At 46.5% G+C, this 18,914-nt stretch overlaps 1 protein-coding gene across 1 annotated transcript in view; it reads left to right on the top strand.

Annotated features, from left to right (window-relative positions):
• Positions 1–7,390: 7,390 nt before the first annotated feature.
• The window catches only part of MRC2 (mannose receptor C-type 2), an 81,773-nt gene continuing 70,249 nt past the window's right edge, over positions 7,391–18,914 (top strand). Inside the window, exon 1 of the mRNA XM_083407435.1 lies at positions 7,391–8,161. Coding sequence (XP_083263561.1) covers positions 8,059–8,161 — 103 coding nt within the window. The 5' untranslated portion in view covers positions 7,391–8,058. The remainder of the gene's footprint in view (positions 8,162–18,914) is intronic.

The raw sequence follows: 18,914 nt of genomic DNA on the forward strand, positions 1-18,914 counted from the left end.
TTCACAAAGCTTCTTTAAAACCCACTAGCGTTGTTTGCTCATCACATACACTCTTCAAATACTCCGATTTTTTTTTTCCAGTCCTCAATGAACTTGTGATCTCGTTGATATCTAATTTTCCCAGTTAATTTATCCAGTTCTGCATAGTCCGTTAGCTTCATTCTCCATTCCTCTCCATTCCATGGAGGAATGGGGGTAAAATCCTAAAAGAAAGCCCAACAACTTCAATCCTAAAAAAAGCTCAGCAACTTCGGTTGGCCCTCACGGCCCTCCATTTCATCAAATCTGGGCTGCTTTGAAAAAAAGTTTGGACACCACTGATTTCTAGTCCAATATTGGAATCCCAGCTAAAGCATCTGCTGCTGAATTGCAGAAATATTCTCTATGTTTAAGATTCCCATAGGATCTCAAGGGGAGACAACTCAGCGATCATCTTTTATTTTGTAATGTTTATTTATGTAAACAACAAGGGGATGAATATAGAGAAGAAACCAACTGAGGTGGGTCTCCAGAACAGAGAAAACGCGACATCTAAAACTATATTAGTGGCGCAGCAGTAAAGCTGCAGGCACATTTGAAAAGCTAAGCAGGGTCTGGTACGGTTACAAATTGGATGGGAGGGGCCGCATGTTGAGATTCCTGCAATAGGGATTGGGCTAGATGACTCTCTTGGTCCCTTCCAACTTTACAATTCTATGGTTCTATTTGCCGACAAAGGTCCGTATTGTTAAAGCTATGGTTTCCCCAGTAGTGATGTATGGAAGTGAGAGCTGGACCATAAAGAAGGCTGATCGCCAAAGAATTGATGCTTTTGAATTATGGTGCTGGAGGAGACTCTTGAGAGTCCCATGGACTGCAAGAAGATCAAACCTATCCATTCTGAAGGAAATCAGCCCTGAGTGCTCACTGGAAGGACAGATCCTGAAGCTGAGGCTCCAATCCTTTGGCCACCTCATGAGAAGAGAAGACTCCCTGGAAAAGACCCTGTTGTGGGCAAAGATGGAGGGCACAAGGAGAAGGGGACGACAGAGGACGAGATGGTTGGACAGTGTTCTCGAAACTACCAGCATGAGTTTGACCAAACTGTGGGAGGCAGTGGAAGACAGGAGTGCCTGGCATGCTCTGGTCCATGGGGTCACGAAGAGTCAGACATGACTAAATGACTAAAGAACAACAACAACATATCTATTATAGCACAAGTCACAAGTGGGAAACAATACGAACAGACGTACAGTTGAGGAGCACCAAAGGGGCCCAAACAAGAATGCAACTCAGTAGTTCTTCCAAAATGAAGTCATACTTGGCAGGACTAAGCAGTTTATCATGTGTTTGTTCATGTAGGTCATATGAAGGTCAGCGCACTGCAGCAAAATCATCTGAGGATGCTTTGCCCCTGGTAGCCCTAAGATCATGCGTGGGATTTTCCTGGGTGATGAGAAGCAAGGCTTTCTTGTACTACGCATCTCAAGCAAAGGTCAAAGCATCTTTCCAGCTTTGAGAAATATTTAGACAGGTCACGACCAAGAGGAATAATAGTAGAGCTTTCTGCAGAAACTCAGAATTTCCCCCATAGAACGTGCACAATCGGAACATTTACTTCCGGATTTTTGGCGTTTGAGAACCAAGGCATTTGAGAACCAAGTTACCACTGTATATTGTTGTCGTTTAGTCGTTTAGTCGTGTCCGACTCTTCGTCCCCTTCTCCTTCTCCCCTCCATCTTTCCTAACATCAGGGTCTTTTCCAGGGAGTCTTCTCTTCTCATGAGGTGGCCAAAGTCTTGGAGCCTCAGCTTCACGATCTGTCCTTCCAGTGAGCACTCAGGGCTGATTTCTTTCAGAATGGAAAGGTTTGATCTTCTTGCAGTCCATGGGACTCTCAAGAGTCTCCTTCAGCACCATAATTCAAAAGCATCACTGTATATAGAAATAATAAATAATGAGAGGATCCAAGGAGGACAACATGCTCTGTCAACACAGAATGTGGCCATTTTCTGCAACTTTGGAATATTACTTTTCTGGCTGAGCAGGCAAACGTTGGGATTTTTACTGCACCCCCCCCCCCCCCAGTAATCATTATTATGTCAATTTTGTTTAGATTAATTATGTGGAAGCCACTCATTGTGCTTACCCATCTGCCTATGTTAAGTTTTTAGTTTTGTAAAGTTTCCTAATGTCTCCAATATGTTGACCATGAAAAACAGGTCCTATAAACACCTACAAGTGACAAAGACCATTTTAACTCAGTGGGCTTTCACTTCAGAGTAGGCATGTAGAGGCTTGCTCTGTAATTCATAAATCTGTGGTGTCCTGATGAGGTTGAAGACTAATTTAAAGGTTCTTATTCTTGCTGCTGCTTGATCAACTTTGATATATGAACTTGTGTAATGTTTTTAGAAAAGCTAACACAGGATCCAATTGTTGTGACAACTTGTCATCATTAAGATCTAGTTCAAGATGGCCCGCAATTAAAATCTGGTTTGAGAATAACATGCGGGATTATTCATGTGTGTGTAAATAAATGATAAAACTGCCTACAGTTTGCAAGGACCCTTGACAGCAGACATTAAATTTAGCCCGCTCAGATCACATTTGTATTTCCTGTTAAATGGTCTGTAAAAGCTTCCATCTCCCTACTAAACTAAGCTGTGTGCTCTTCAGGGAGTGGTGCTAATGGTAGGAATTCATCCGTTTGGTTCCCCCGCTGAACAAAATGAAGTTTTCTGCTCTGGTCAGACCTCACCTGGAGTACTGTGTCCAGTTCTGGGCACCACAGTTCAAGAAGGACACTGACAAACTGGAACGTGTCCAGAGGAGGGCAACCAAAATGGTCAAAGGCCTGGAAACGATGCCTTATGAGGAACGGCTAAGGGAGCTGGGCATGTTTAGCCTGGAGAAGAGGAGGTTAAGGGGTGATATGATAGCCATGTTCAAATATAGAAAAGGATGTCACATAGAGGAGGGAGAAAGGTTGTTTTCTGCTGCTCCAGAGAAGCGGACACGGAGCAATGGATCCAAACTACAAGAAAGAAGATTCCACCTAAACATTAGGAAGAACTTCCTGACAGTAAGAGCTGTTCGACAGTGGAATTTGCTGCCAAGGAGTGTGGTGGAGTCTCCTTCTTTGGAGGTCTTTCAGCAGAGGCTTGACAACCATATGTCAGGAGTGCTCTGATGGTGTTTCCTGCTTGGCAGGGGGTTGGACTCGATGGCCCTTGTGGTCTCTTCCAACTCTATGATTCTATGATTCTAAGTCATCACTTGGTAAACTTCAGATTTTGTAAGTAAACTGTGTACAGTTCTCTGAATCAGTTCCAAGTACCTAATCCACATTACAGTGGACTGGAAATCAATCTGTCCTGGATTGCTGTGTTGTGTTGTGACGTGGAATCGCAGCCTGTAATAGCCGCCCCAGGATTGTCCCATTTGCAGCGGCTTTCTTCTTTACTTCGCTGAAGGCTTGAGCAGCTACAGTGGCACCTCAGGTTACAGACACTTCAGGTTACAGACGCTTCAGTTACAGACTCCGCTAACCCAGAAATACTACCTCGGGTTAAGAACTTTACTTCAGGAGGAGAACAGAAATTGTGCGGCGGCATGGCGGCAGCAGGAAGCCCCATTACCTAAAGTGGTACCTCAGGTTAAGAACAGTTTCAGGTTGGAGAGCCAGTGTGGTGTAGTGGTTAAGAGCGGTAGTCTCGTAATCTGGGGAACCGGGTTCGCGTCTCCGCTCCTCCACATGCAGCTGCTGGGTGACCTTGGGCCAGTCACACTTCTCTGAAGTCTCTCAGCCCCACTCACCTCACAGAGTGTTTGTTGTGGGGGAGGAAGGGAAAGGAGATTGTTAGCCGCTTTGAGACTCCTTAAAAAGGGAGTGAAAGGCGGGATATCAAATCCAAACTCCTCTTCTTCTAAGAACGGACCACAAGAACAAATTTAGTTCTTAACCTGAGGTACCACTGTCTTGGGCTTTCTTCTTAACTTGTAAAAGCTGGTTCCGTTGTGTAGTTAGTGACAGGATTCAGCCTCTTCTGACACTGTTCATTACCGAACAGGCCTGACTTTTCCAAAAAAAGAGAGCTTTAAAAAAAAAAAAGCAAAAGAAAAGGGCCTTCTCAGTGATTGCTCCCAGATTCTGGAACTCCCTTCCTGGAGAAGCTAAACTGGCTCCTTCCTTGTACTTCTGATGGCAGGCTTTTGGGAAGTGACTGCTTTTAATGAAAGGGCAGGTGCCGTGCTTATTTACCGTATTTTTCGCTCTATAAGACGCACCAGACCACAAGACGCACCTAGTTTTTGGAGGAGGAAAACAAGAAAAAAAATATTCTGAATCTCAGAAGCCAGAACAGCAAGAGGGATCGCTGCGCAGTGAAAGCAGGAATCCCTCTTAATGTTCTGGCTTCTGGGATAGCTGCGCAGCCTGCATTCACCCCATAAGACACACACACATTTCCCCTTACTTTTTAGGAGGGAAAAAGTGAGTCTTATAGAGCAAAAAATACGGTAATTGTAATTATTTGTATGTTTCAAACAGGTTTTATATATGTCCATACTCTTAATTCTATTAAGGTAGGGTTACCAGATGTCCCCGTTTCCTGGGTACAGTCCCCGGATTTACAAATCAGTCCCCATACAAAATCCATTGAAGTTGAAAAGTGTCCCCGGATTCATAGAAAAAAAATCTGGTAACCTTATATTAAGGTTTGTTGTTAGTGATTCTTGTTTGTATCTGTAAGCCGCCTTGAGTCCCATCAGGAAAAAGGTAGGGTATAAATAAATATATAACAACAACAACAACTTTCTACAGCAATCTGTTCGTTTAGGTGCTGCGGCAAAATATACAAATGAACCTCTGAGAACACTGGCATGCGGCCATAGACATGGGCAAGAACTGGGTGAGGGGTGCTGGGGGAGAAATAGCCTGTAAAAAAGAGGAAGAGAAACGAGACATTGCTAACACGACATAAAAGTGTGACCCACAACAAGCTTTGCTGTGGTGATGGTGTGTGCGGGTTACATGAGCCTATTATAGAAGGAAGGAGAAAAGATGGAGATGCTTTGGGTTGGTGGTCCTTACTGCTGCTCCTTTAAGTGTTTGCAGTACCTGTTCAATGCCAGGGAAATGTGGGGATCGATGACCCACACTAGGGCCGGATTTAGGTTTGATGAGGCCCTAGGCCAGGCAGCTCCAAACTCGGCCCTCCAGATGTTTTGGCAGCTCAATCTCACTTCAATACTGGAGTTATGACAGAGCCTTCCACTGCACCTGAGGGCAGCAAGTTTAGTTTAGGAGATGAAGGTCAGATGGCTCATATGGTGGCATGCAGAGCTCTATCCCTCACCATCTTGCCACTGCTCTCTGCAACCTCACACCTGGTGCCCAAGGAGGTTGCCTCATTCTGTCTAATGGTAGGGCCGGTCCTGGAAGAGAATGCACATGTAGCCTAATGTGGTGAGGTCATGACCTCCCCTGCTACATAGTCAAGAGTAGCAGAGGCCCTTAAAAATAAGCTATGATTTCTCTTTGTGTGTGTGTGTGTGTGTGTGTGTGTGTGTGTGTTTTCTGGGTGATAGATCTCAATCAGAAAGGGGAATGACATATTTCCTAGTCTATGTCTAGTCATGTGTGTCTAGAGACATATTTTAAAGAAACTCCAGCCCTTTTGCTCTGTCTTCACTGAACATTATTATGACCATGGGTGAATTCAGGTGTTCTGTGGTGCCCTGTAATGGCTGCTAAAACACACATATATAATAACTCAGTTTTGAAGTTTATCATGTTGGGCTGGGGTATTGTTTAGGGGATTTTGTTGGTTTTGTTGTTGTTGCCATTATTGGTATTAATTTTCTGTATACAGGTATTTATTTTTTAGATCTATGGCGATTTATGAGGAAATGTTCAATTTTCCTGTGTACTTTTTGAGGTGTTTTATATACTGATTAAAGGATGCGGGTGGCGCTGTGGTCTAAACCACTGAGCCTAGGGCTTGCCAATCAGAAGGTCGGTAGTTCGAATCCCCGCGACGGGGTGAGCTCCCGTTGCTCGGTCCCTGCTCCTGCCAACCTAGCAGTTCGAAAGCACGTCAAAGTGCAAGTAGATAAATAGGTACCGCTCTGGCGGGAAGGTAAACGGCGTTTCCGTGCGCTGCTCTGGTTCGCCAGAAGCGGCTTAGTCCTGCTGGCCACATGACCTGGAAGCTGTACGCCTGCTCCCTCGGCCAATAAAGCAAGATGAACGCCGCAACCCCAGAGTTGGCCACGACTGGACCTAATGGTCAGGGGTCCCTTTACCTTTTTATATATTGATTATGGCTACTTTTGTTATTATGCCAATCTTTTCAAGCTGTAATCCTTCTTGGAATGGCGGCATACAAATAAAATGATGGGGGTGTTGCAGAGTTGTTGTTGTTTTGGTTTTTTAGCCGCTTTGAGTTCTCTTTTCTGAAAGGTAACGAATAAATAAATAATAAAAGCAGTCAAGCTTAACCTCAGCTCCAGAAAGGCATATCCATAATTGAAAAGTAATACTATTGTATTTTACATCAGTCTAAAAGTGTATAGGCTTTTCAACTGCATAGTGTTGTCTTTCACCCAGAATGGAAAAATTATTGTTGTTGTTGTTGTTTAGTTGTGTTTGACTCTTTGTGACCCCATGGACCAGACAGGCTTCCTCAACCTCGGCCCTCCAGATGTTTTGAGACTACAATTCCCATCATCCCTGACCACTGGTCCTGCTAGCTTGGGATCATGGGAATTGTAGGCCAAAAACATCTGGAGGGCTGAGGTTGAGGAAGCCTGGACCAGAGCATGCCAGGCACTCCTGTCTTCCACTACCTCCCGCAGTTTGGTCAAACATGTTAGCTTAGAGAACACTGTCCAACCATCTCGTCTTCTGTCCTCCCCTTCTCCTTGTGCCCTCAAGGAATGGAAAATTAGCTTGCTTTAATAGGCTAAAAGACAAATTGGAGGACAGTGCCTTCAACGTGTCAGATTTCCACATATCGGGACTGCGACTTAGGGAGGAGAGTTGGTCTTGATAATATTTTGGATGCATTGCAGTCTGGTGATTTTATAATAGGTCCGCCTATTTTATGCTTTTTCCGTGTGTGTGGGGGGGGGAGAAGTTTCCAATGTGGCAAATTTGGAAGCAGATTATCATACTGGGAGGGGGGACCCCAAAAGATGGAGCGTTGCAGCTCTTGAGTTGCATATGAAATGTAATAAATTGGTGGTGACCAATCATCCTAAAATGCAGGATTGCAAAATACTGGAGCGGGAGGGGGGGAAGCCTTATTATTTGCAAGACATCTAGTCCATTAACTTTGGGGCTGAGTGGAGGGAGACCTGATAACGCCGTGCAATCCCAGGCAGCCCATGCCATCTCCGCTTTTGCAAACTGCTCTCCTCGCGTTCCGTGCATAACAAGACAAAACATGCAGCCCCGCGCGCAGCATCGCGCCCATTTAAAAATGCCCGAGTGCAGCTGGGAGGAAAAAGGAGGTGCCTTTTAAAAAAGTGCGGCTGCGGTGGGAAGAAATGCTCTTGATTTTTAAGGTGGGCAGAGGGAGAGAGCTTGCTTCCCGCCCCCTTGCAAGAAAGGTTTGGGGAAGAACAGAAACCAGAGTCTCTCTCTCTCTCTCCTTTCCTCCTCTCCGTCCCCCTCCGCCTCACTTGCAACGTGTTGCAATTCCTCTTAGCGCACATCCAGCTTGCCAAACCGCGGAAAAAGTTTGAGAAGTCTTGGAGAAAGCTTCTCTCCCCCCGCCCGCCCCCCCATTTCCCTTCCGCCCACAACTGGCTGGGCAGCCTGTGGGGCTCGTGACGCAGCGTCTGAATTCTTAGAAGGCAGGGGAGGGGCGCTTTTTTCTTTTTTTTTTGGGAAGGGGGGTGCGCATTCCTTGTCTCTCTCCCATCTCCCTGTCTCTTTACCCTCCCATCACCTTCCCAACAGGAGGAGGGGAGGAAAGGACCCTGAGTCAGCAGGGAGAGAGAGAGAAAGAGTGCGCAAGACGCAAAAGAAGGAGAAGAGGGAGATCACTCCCAGCCCCCACCCCCCCAGCTATGAAACTTCCCAGCCCCCCCTCTTCGCCACGGCCTCGCTTGCTGAGATGCGCCCTGGGCATCCTTCTGACCATTGAGCTCGGACTCTGCGCTCTTCTCCCAGGTAGGGCTGAGTTGGCCAAATGTGTTTGTTTTTCCTCCACTTCCAAACTTGCAGCGTCTTTTAAGAAGGGCGGGAGGTTGGGGGTGGTGAAAGGAGGTACTTGTAGATCTGCCTCTTTAAAAAAGAAGAAGGGGGGTCGGCTCCTCACAAAGTTAGCATGCACTCTTCTCCCCCACCCCCCCACCCCATTTCCCTCCCCCCACCCCGTTTTGGGCAGTTGTTGGGGCATTTGGGGGGTGTACGCGAGCTTGCGTTTTGCAAAGAGGGGAGGAGAAACCTGAATGGAACCAGATGTGGTTTGGAATTGCGAAGGGAGGAGGAGATGGAAGTGGCTGTTTTTGAAAGAAACTGGGGGGGGGGGGCACACACTTGCTTCTCTTCTACCTCCCCATCAGCAAAAAAGAGAGAGGTTTTTCTCTAGTTGCAAGGTCTGATCCCTGCTGCATTTGAAATAAATGCTCTTGTTTCTGCGCCCCTGAGGTTTGGGGTATTTAATTCTTTCACCCACCAGTTCTGCCTTGCAACCCTGCAGGCTTTTTGCATGTGTCCGGCCGTAATAAAAACCCCAACACACCACCGGATTTTTCCAGAGCAATCAGTGTTTCCAAAAGCAAGAGCGAGCGCCTTTTCCAAGCTGGTCTCCCAATTGTCCCTCGGAGGAGGAGGATAGCGATTTGGCCAGCAACAACAGTGATAGAGTCGAGAAACTAATGAGAGGCATTTGTTGGTCCCCAGAGCTTTGTCAAAGGCTCGGTGTATTTGCTTCGCAAGCACACTGGCCTTGCAAGTTGGCCAGATTTGCAAAACTTGCTCCAGTGTCTGGACCCGGTCAGTTGTGCCAGACAGTGACATTTAAATAAATAAATAAAACCCCTGCTTTTTTGCTCCAGTTTCCATGCAGTCTGCAACCAAAGGATTAACAAAAACAAACAAACGTTGCAGCGTGATAAATTTCTAAAAGAGCCCCATTGTGGCTTACGAAGCGAAAAAAATGTAATTTAAAGTAAATCAGGAAGCCGCTGGGAAATGGCTGTTGGGAAAAGGGTCAGGAATGAAACAGTGTGTGGTCGGTGGGTTGTCTCACTTTTGGGTGGGAAGTTAGAGCAAAAGAAGCAATGATGGAGTGAGAGCAGCTTGTTGTTGTTGTTGTTTAGTTGTGTCCGACTCTTCGTGACCCTATGGACCAGAGCACGCCAGGCACTTCTGTCTTCCACTGCCTCCCGCAGTTTGGTCAAACTCATGCTGGTAGCTTTGAGAACACTGTCCCACCATCTCGTCCTCTGTCGTCCCCTTCTCCTTGTGCCCTCCATCTTTCCCAACATCAGGGTCTTTTCCAGGGAGCCTTCTCTTCTCATGAGGTGGCCAAAGTATTGGAGCCTCAGCTTCAGGATCTGTCCTTCCAGTGAGCACTCAGGGCTGATTTCCTTCAGAATGGAGAGGTTTGATCTTCTTGCAGTCCATGGGACTCTCCAGAGTCTCCTCCAGCACCATAATTCAAAAGCATCAATTCTTCGGTGATCAGCCTTCTTTATGGTCCAGCTTATATATGGCTAATTGCATAGGCTGATTGGGGTAGGAGATTGCCCACAACCACGTTCTCTTCTCTGTCTCCTCCCACTCAGCGGCTTGCGCACCTTTGCAGCCAGGTAACTGTACCTGCTCAACACTCGCAGAAACTTGTATTCCTGCCTCACCCCCTGGAAAATGGGGAGCAGGAGGAATGGGCCACCCCACTCCCACAGTACACTGCTCCAACCAAATGCAAAGCTCTGCTGCCTGCAGCTCCTTTTACACGTAAAAACCAGCCGGGGTAGATGGGAATTGTAGTCGAAAACATCTGGAGGACACCAGCTTGGAGGAGGCTGGTAAAACAAAGAATGCAAAGAGATGCAAGAATGTAGTTTGTTCCCTAATATGTTGGGCTTGGATGTGGGAGACCTGTAGTCATAACTCACGCCACAAAACAGTGGCCATGAACAATGTTCCTTCTTGGTAAGGTAAAGGTAAAGGGACCGCTGACCATTAGGTCCAGTCGTGGACAACTCTGGGGTTGCAGCGCTCATCTCGTTTATTGGAATCTATCAGGGTCCATCAGCCTCTGCGGGCGAGCCCAAATCAGCTCGCCACCTAAGCAGGGTGGGGGTGGAATGTCAATCCTGGCTTTCAGAGCGTAGTGATCAGACCATGGCACCTTCATCGAAGGAAACATGATCACATCTATACCGACCCCAAAGATCAAATCCAGCGTGTGGCCTGCTTGATGTGTGGGGCCCGAAACAAACTAGGAGAGCCCTAGTGTCTCCATGGAAGACACCAGGTCCAGAGCCTGTGAGGAGGGAGTGGCATCAGCATGGATGTTGAAGTCCCCCAAAACCAATAGGTTAGGGAACTCCAAGGCCCAGCCGGCCACAGCCTCCAGCAGGCCTGACAGGGTGGCTGCTGGTGCGCTAGGTGGCCGGTACACCAGCCAGACAGCCAAGCTCACCTCGGAGCCCCACACTAGGCCAACACATTCAATGCCGGGGATCGATGGCGATGGTAGAGCCCTGAAAGGACAATCTTCCCGGATTAATAATGCCACCCTTCCCCCCCGGCCCACAGTCCGCGACTGGTGGAGGACGGAGAAACCCGGGGGCGCCATCTCTCGTAAGGTAACTGTTGCTCCTTCGCACACCCAGGTCTCCGTCACACAAGCCAGGTCGACCCCCTGCGAGATAAAGAAATCTCACAGGGTGGCGGTTTTGTTGCCTATAGACCTGGCATTGCACAGCACCAGTGACGGAGGTGAGTAATCCTTGCTCACCCTACCCTCGTGAGGCGCAGATTGGAAGGGGTACGAGCATATCCATATCTCGATCCCCTTCGCCTATAACATCTGCCCCCACCGCCATACCTCCCTCGCCCCTCCACGGTAGCAATCCCAAGCCTCATAGTAGCCTCCATTGATGGCAATTAATGTTATTCTTTCGCAGCCTAAAACAATAAAACCTTAAAACAATAAAAACTAAAAACAAAAACAACCCAGAAAACAATAAAACAATACAAATAAAAACTGCAAAAATTACAAATTCATCAAAATCTAACAAATTCCCAAGCCCACCCAAACATCCATCCCACCCCCATATATAAAAATCTAAAGGGAAAGGGAGATTTTAAAACATGTTAAAAAGAACTCTGCACCCCTCCGGGTCCTCCTGGGCAGTAGCAGCATCAGTGGCAACAACCGTCCTTGTGAGGCCCCACCCTAGGCCAGATAGTAGGTGGCAGGAGCAGTCCTTGTGAGGCCTGTCAGGCCCCGCCCTGGGCCAGGTGGTAAGTGGCAAGAGCAGGGCCCTCAGGCACTCACACAGGGGAGTCCTCCTGGGCAGCAGAGCAGTCCTTTTGAGGCTTCAGGCCCCGCCGCAGGCCAGATGGTAAGTGGCAAGAGCAGGGCCCTCAGACACTCACACAGGGGACATCATCATCTGAGGCCTTTCTTCATACGCCCTCTCCAAAAGAGGTCGGGGGGGGGCAATACGAGGGCAGGGCCTTTTCAGTGGTAGCTCCCCATTTGTGGAGTGCTCTACCCTGGAAGGCTTTCCTGGTGCTTTTGTTACATATATTTAGGCGCCAGGCAAAAACATTAATCTTCTCCCAGGCCTCTTGCTAATTAAACAACCTATGGATTTTAAAACTGTATGGTGGGTCATTCTTTTCGTTTGCTATTATGGCATATTTTTTTTGTTTGTTTTTATGTTGTAAACCGCCCTGTAATCTTCGGATGAAGGGCTATAGAGTAATTTAATTAATTGATTAACAACAACAACAACAACAACAATAATAATACAGTGTTACCTCGGTTCTTGAACGTCTCCATTGATGAACGTTTTGGAACCTGAACGCCGAAAACCCGGAAGTAAATGCTTCCATTTTTGAACGCACCCCAGAAGTCAAACAGCTTCCGCTGCATGTTTTCCAATTTTCTCAGTTGAATTTGAAGGCAGCCCTTTGCGCCTCGGTTTTCAAACGTTTCGGAACGCGAACAGTCTTCTGGAATGGATTGTGTTTGAGAACCAAGGTACCACTGTACTTGAGAAGAAAGGAATGAGCAGATCAAAGCCTGCTTTCTATAGCTCTCGCCACCAAAACCTTTGCCTAAAAGGAAAAAGTATCCTGGAAGATGCTTGTGTTTTGTTCCAGCCGGGCCCGGATTTAGGTTTGATGAGGCCCTAAATTACTGAAGGTATGGGGCCCTTTATATGTCCAGCTATCCTTTGTCAACAACAAATTTCCACTGTTTTTGTGTTGAATATATACTATATGGTGATTTATGGACCTAATAGGTATCTAAAGCTACTTGCACATAACAAATAGGAACCTACACAACACAAAACACTGTTGCTGTAAATAGGTTTTTTTATCTTATATTTTGGAAATGTACATCTAGTTTTTTTCCCCTTTAAATTTTTGGGGGGTCCCCCAAGACAGTGGGACACTAAGCTATAGCTTGTTTAGCTTTTACGTAAATCCAGCCCTGGTTGTCGCAGGACTGCAGGCAACAGAACAGAAGACTTTCTGGTTAGTCACTTCTCTGGTTCTGTATGTGGCATGTGAGCTCAGAAGAAGGCAGGCCAGTAGGGAACAGACCCGAATACAGTGGTACCTCGGGTTACATACGCTTCAGGTTACATACGCTTCAGGTTACACACTCCCCTAACCCAGAAATAGTGCTTCAGGTTAAGAACTTTGCTTCAGGATGAGAACAGAAATCGTTCTGCGGTGGCATGGCGGCAGTGGGAGGCCCCATTAGCTAAAGTGGTGCTTCAGGTTAAGAACAGTTTCAGGTTAAGAACGGACCTCCGGAACGAATTAAGTACTTAACCTGAGGTACCACTGTATCAGTGATGTGGAAAGGCTTTTTGTGAAACATCTTGTAGTTGGCCAAACCAGCTATCAGTATCAACATGCTGCAATGGAACCTGGTCTGTCTACCACATTTGGGTGCTGTAGGTCACACCCAACATTTAAAGCAGGGGTCAGCAGACTTTTTCAGCAGGGGGCTGGTCCACTGTCCCTCAGACCTAGTGGGGGGGGGCGGACTATATTTTTGGGGGGGGAAATGAACGAATTCCTATGCCCCACAAATAACCCAGAGATGCATTTTAAATAAAAGGACACATTCTACTCATGTAAAAACACCAGGCAGGTCCCACAAATAACCCAGATAATGCATTTTAAATAAAAGCACACATTCTATTCATGTAAAAACACGCTGATGCACGGACCGGCCGGATTTAGAAGGTGATTGGGTTGGATCCAGGGACGCGGGTGGCGCTGTGGGTTAAAGCCTCAGTGCCTAGGGCTTGCCAATCGAAAGTCGGCGGTTTGAATCCCCGCGGCGGGGTGCGCTCCCGCTGTTCGGTCCCAGCGCCTGCCAACCTAGCAGTTCGAAAGCACCCCTGGGTGCAAGTAGATAAATAGGGACCGCTTACTGGCGGGAAGGTAAACGGCGTTTCCGTGTGCTTTGCTGGCTCGCCAGATGCAGCTTCGTCACGCTGGCCACGTGACCCGGAAGTGTCTGCGGACAGCGCTGGCCCCCAGCCCCTTGAGTGAGATGGGCGCACAACCCTAGAGTCTGTCAAGACTGGCCCGTACGGGCAGGGGTACCTTTACCTTTACCTGGGTTGGATCCAGCCCCTGGCCTTAGTTTGCCTACCCATGATTTAAAGCACTGTTACGCCACGTCAAGCGTCATGGCTTCACCCAAAGAATTCTGGGAAAGGGAAGTTTGTTAAGGGTGCTGAAAGTTGTTGAGAGAAATGCCATCCCCCTGATTCATCGGGGGAAGGCATGGGTGTAAATGTATGGGGTGGACTTTTCCTCCATTGGAATTCCAGGATTCTCGACCCTTTCTCGCTCCACACTGCACCGTTGCAGCTTCTTTCCATGTATGTCCCTGTTGAATTTGCTCCAGTTTTGTCCTCCATTTCTCCCAGGTTTCCCTTAGTACAACCGCAGACCTGTTAAAAACTAGATTTGTGCACACTGACGAGCTTCCAGTTTGATTCAGAATTTAACTTTAGTAGTTTGGTAGGGGGGACGCGGGTGGCGCTGTGGGTTAAACCACAGAGCCTAGGACTTGCTGATCAGAATGTTGGTGGTTCGAATCCCCGTGACGGGGTGAGCTCCCGTTGCTCGGTCCCTGCTCCTGCCAACCTAGCAGTTCGAAAGTACGTCAAGTGCAAGTAGATAAATAGGTACCACTCCGGCGGGAAGGTAAACGATGTTTCCGTGCGCTGCTCTGGTTCGCCAGAAGCGGCTTAGTCATGCTGACCACAAGACCCAGAAGCTGTACGCCGGCTCCCTCGGCCCATAAAGCGAGATGAGCGCCGCAACCCCAGAGTTGGCCATGACTGGACCTAATGATCAGGGGACCCTTTACCTTTTAGTTTGGTAGGGGCAAAAGTTTCTTGTACTTGCATCCGTGTTTATGCGACCTGAGTCTTCTGCCTGCAACTGCAGCATGGATTTGCCTTGGGAGGGTGGATGGAAGGTCCCCATGGAGGCAATTTAACTCGACTGACCTTCTGGAGCAATCTGAGGTATGCTTTGTATAGGAAACCTTTTCTCTCTGGAAATCCAGATTGGCCACCAACAGTGGCCAAGTGTGTGGGCAGCGTTTTAAAGCACCATTTAACACCTCTGAGTGTTGTTTCTAAAAAGGGTGTTGTTGTTATTATTATTTGTGTAAAAGCTCTGAAACAGCTTGCGACAGAAGCTCTGGAGCAATGATTTTATCCCCCCCCCCCCACCTTTTAGGCTGTTTTTGCATATAAACACACACACAAACACATAACCCTCAGAGGTGCTTTATATAGTATGCAGCTTTTATTGATCTAAAGGCAGCATTGCCCTTTTGGGATTTCGGGAAAAGTGGTCTAATTAACTATAAAAAACTCTCCTTTTCCCCTTTAAAACTTTGTATATTAATACGTGCCGGAAAGTGCAGTGTACCAGAGATCCATCTTTTACAGATCCCGTGCCATTTTTAAGCTGTTGTCCTATTTCACCTATATACAAATGATATTGTTGAGTTTCTGTCATCGCTAACTTATCACGTCTCCAAGTTGGCCACAAAAAGAATTCTGTTTTATTGGATGCAGATGATCCTACAATTCTAGTCCAGAAAAAAATGGGTGTGAGGGTATTTTCTGAATATTGTTAAAAAGAAGGTAATGGTGTTTTCTAAATGATACACACACCTTCCCCAAATGGTATTTAGATGAGCAGCTTATTGAACAAGTAACAGTTTTTAACTATTTGGGAATAGATTTTCAACCTTCTGAACAGATCAACAAGAATATTGGCGTAGAAGAAGCTATTCAAATTCTGCTGCTTTTAAAAAAAAAACCCCAAACAAAAGGCCATAACTTTATTTCTGCAGTACTTGGCTGAACCTTGAGCTCCATTACTTTATGGGATTCCGATGCTAATTTAAACCCTCTGGATGTTGTGCAGTGTAAATTCCTTCGACACGTTTCCTCTGTACCAGGTCGGGTCTCAAATGTCACTTTGCGACGTTTGAGCTTCCATTCTCACACAGCCCTGGATGAGGCCATTGGCTCTGTCTGAATGGCTTGGTTGGTTTCGTTCCGCTCAATTCACTTGAAAGCAAGCTGGATGAAAGCCATCGATTTAAGGTTATGCGCTTTTGGCTTTTCAACCACATCAGTTATTAAGTTTAGGTCCGAGCAGAGCATTAGAACGTATTGAGGCAACGCCCGTTTTATACTGGACCACAAAATAACCTTTCTGCAATGAGAAAATTGAGTCCTGGTATGACTGCTTTGCAGATAGCCCTCTTGATAACAGTAGCATCTCTCTACGTGGGGCTGCCCTTGAGACTGACCCAGAAACTCCAGCGGGTGCAGAATGCCACGGCGAGACTCCTTACGGGGTCCTCGCTGCGGGATCACATTCACCCGGTGCTATACCAGCTGCACTGGCTCCCGGTGGAGTACAGGATCAGGTTTAAGGTGCTGGTTTTAACCTTTAAAGCCCTATACAGCCTAGGACCCTCGTACCTACGGGACCGCATCTCCTGGTATGTCGCACAGAGGAACTTACGGTCTTCAAACAAAAACATCCTGAAGGTCCCAGGCCACAGAGAGGTTAGACTGGCCTCAACCAGAGCCAGGGCTTTTTTGGCTGTGGCTCTGATCTGGTGGAACGCTCTGTCACAAGAGACTAGGGCCCTGCGGGACTTGACATCTTTCCGCAGGGCCTGCAAGACAGAGCTGTTCCACCAGGCCTTTGGCCAAGTGGAATCTTTGGTAATCTTCACAGAACTCTAGCCCAATGGTTGCCATCAATTTGATTTGAATAATCTTTGGTAATCTTCACAGAACTCTAGCCCAATGGTTGCCATCAATTTGATTTGAATTAATTTTATAATGAAATGATTTTAGAATGTTGTATTATTTTATTGTTGTTAGCTGCCCTGAGCCCGGCTTCGGCTAGGGAGGGTGGGATATAAATAAAATTTATTATTATTATTATTATTATTATTATTATTATTATTATTATTATTATCTGCAGGATCTAACATATCCAAAGAACAGAACTGGACGTGCTTCCTTCAGCAACAGTACTTGAGGGTTGTTTTAAGACAGGCAAAGGCAAACATGGCCCTCCAGATGTTTTGGGACTACAACTCCCATCATCCCTGACCCCTGGTCCTGTTAGCTAGGGATGATGGGAGTTGCAGTCCCAAAACATCTGGAGGGCCGAGTTTGCCTGCGCCTGTTTTAAGAGAATCCTTTCACAAAGTTGGATATAGAGTTTTCCACTTCCTCCAGGTCTTGCTACCCAAAAATACAAATAAAAAAAATGCTATATTTTCTAACCTCGAAAGCAACTTCCTGGCTTGGGGTTAGGTCCACAAGCTCTCTTCCTCCTAGGAAAGGAGCATCGCCTGAGAGGAGTCCTTTGCCACAGATGGAAGGAGTCATTTTGCATTGATTCCCTTCACAGAACTACAATTCCCAGAGTTCCCTGGTGCATGGATGCAGCAATAATGTGGAAAGTTGGTCGGGATCAGTGCCCGTTTACCAAATACAGTGAACGCTTGGGTTGCGAACGTGATCCATGCGGGAGCCTTCATCCCGCTGCCCTGAAGAGGCTTGGCGCAGTTATCGCAGAATCCAGAACAGCCACACGGTATCCCAAAAGCCAGATCCCTCTTGCTGTTCTGGCTTCTGGGTTTCAAAATATTTTTTTCCTTGTTTTCCTGTCCCCCAAACTTGGTGCGTCCTATCATCCAGTGCATCCTATAGAGCGAAAAATACGGTAACTTGCCTTTGTGTTTCCCCTCCTGTAAAAGGTTCTGAAACCTCCAGCGGCTGTAATTTTCTAAGTTCTCCTGCAAGTGGTAATTTTCTACTTTTAGCCCTTTGTCTGTTTTTAGAGTCAGCCGATCTCTCCCTTTTGGTCATAGGCGCAAATTCTTTTTCTGGTCTGGACAGTTGAGTATGACCTTACGGTTTCTAAACTCATCTATCCAGGAGCGTGGGGGTGCTGACACCACTGCCTCCTTTTGTACCTGCACGGAAAGGGATCTTGAGAGTGAATGATTAAATATCTATATATCTATATGGCATACCCTCCAAGGTTTCCCCAATGAAAATAAAAGGTAAAGGTACCCCTGCCCGTACGGGCCAGTCTTGACAGACTCTAGGGTTGTGCGCCCATCTCACTCAAGAGGCCGGGGGCCAGCGCTTTCCGGAGACACTTCCGGGTCACATGGCCAGTGTGACATCGCTGCTCTGGCAAGCCAGAGCCACACACGGAACGCCGTTTACCTTCCCGCTAGTAAGCGGTCCCTATTTATCTACTTGCCCCCGGGGGTGCTTTCGAACTGCTAGGTTGGCAGGCGCTGGGACCGAGCAACGGGAGCGCACCCCGCTGCGGGGATTCGAACCGCCGACCTTTCGATCGGCAAGCCCTAGGCGCTGAGGCTTTTACCCACAGCGCCACCCACGTCCCAATGAAAATAGGGATGTCCTGTTTAACAACAACAACAACAGTACCTTTTCCATCTGACTGGGTTGCCCCAGTCACTCTGGGCAGCTTCCAGCCTATATAAAAACATAGTAAAACATTGAACATTAAAAAAGCTTCCCTATACAGGGCTGCCTTCAGATCTGAAGGTTGTCTAGTTACTTACCTCCTTGGCTGGGTGGGTCACATAACTCCATACCCTCCAGGGTGGATAAAAATCACTGTGTTTTTTTTTAAATAAAAAAACCTAATTTTTAAAATTTAAATCAGATTTTTTTTTTATTTCAATCAGATTTTTAAAATAAAATGCTTTTGGAGGAAAAATCTTTCTAAAGATAGTTTTCTGTTTAAGCTACATTATGGTCCAAAGGCTATTCATCAGGAAATAAGGATTTGTTTTAAGCTTTTCATGTGTGCTAAAACTCAGTCTGAGGTTGTGTTTTTTTTAAAAAAAATCGTTTAACCACATCAGTTAACAAACATGGATACATAGGCTATAATGTTATTGTTTTAGTTAAATAAATTGTTTAAATTGTTATTAAGGAAATGAGTATTATTCTCCATCCAATAAAGTACAGCAGAAATATAAACAATAATTTCATAATTACCTGTCTTTCTATTTCTAATAGTATAACCAAATCAGTGAATTTTTGATAGAACTGTAGAAACAACTCTGAAAATTTATCATTCCAAAAATGAAACCACTTTCTGGTTG

Source organism: Podarcis tiliguerta (genome assembly GCF_965153285.1).
Source record: "Podarcis tiliguerta genome assembly, chromosome: 13".
In the NCBI taxonomy this organism is placed as follows: Eukaryota; Metazoa; Chordata; class Lepidosauria; order Squamata; family Lacertidae; genus Podarcis; species Podarcis tiliguerta.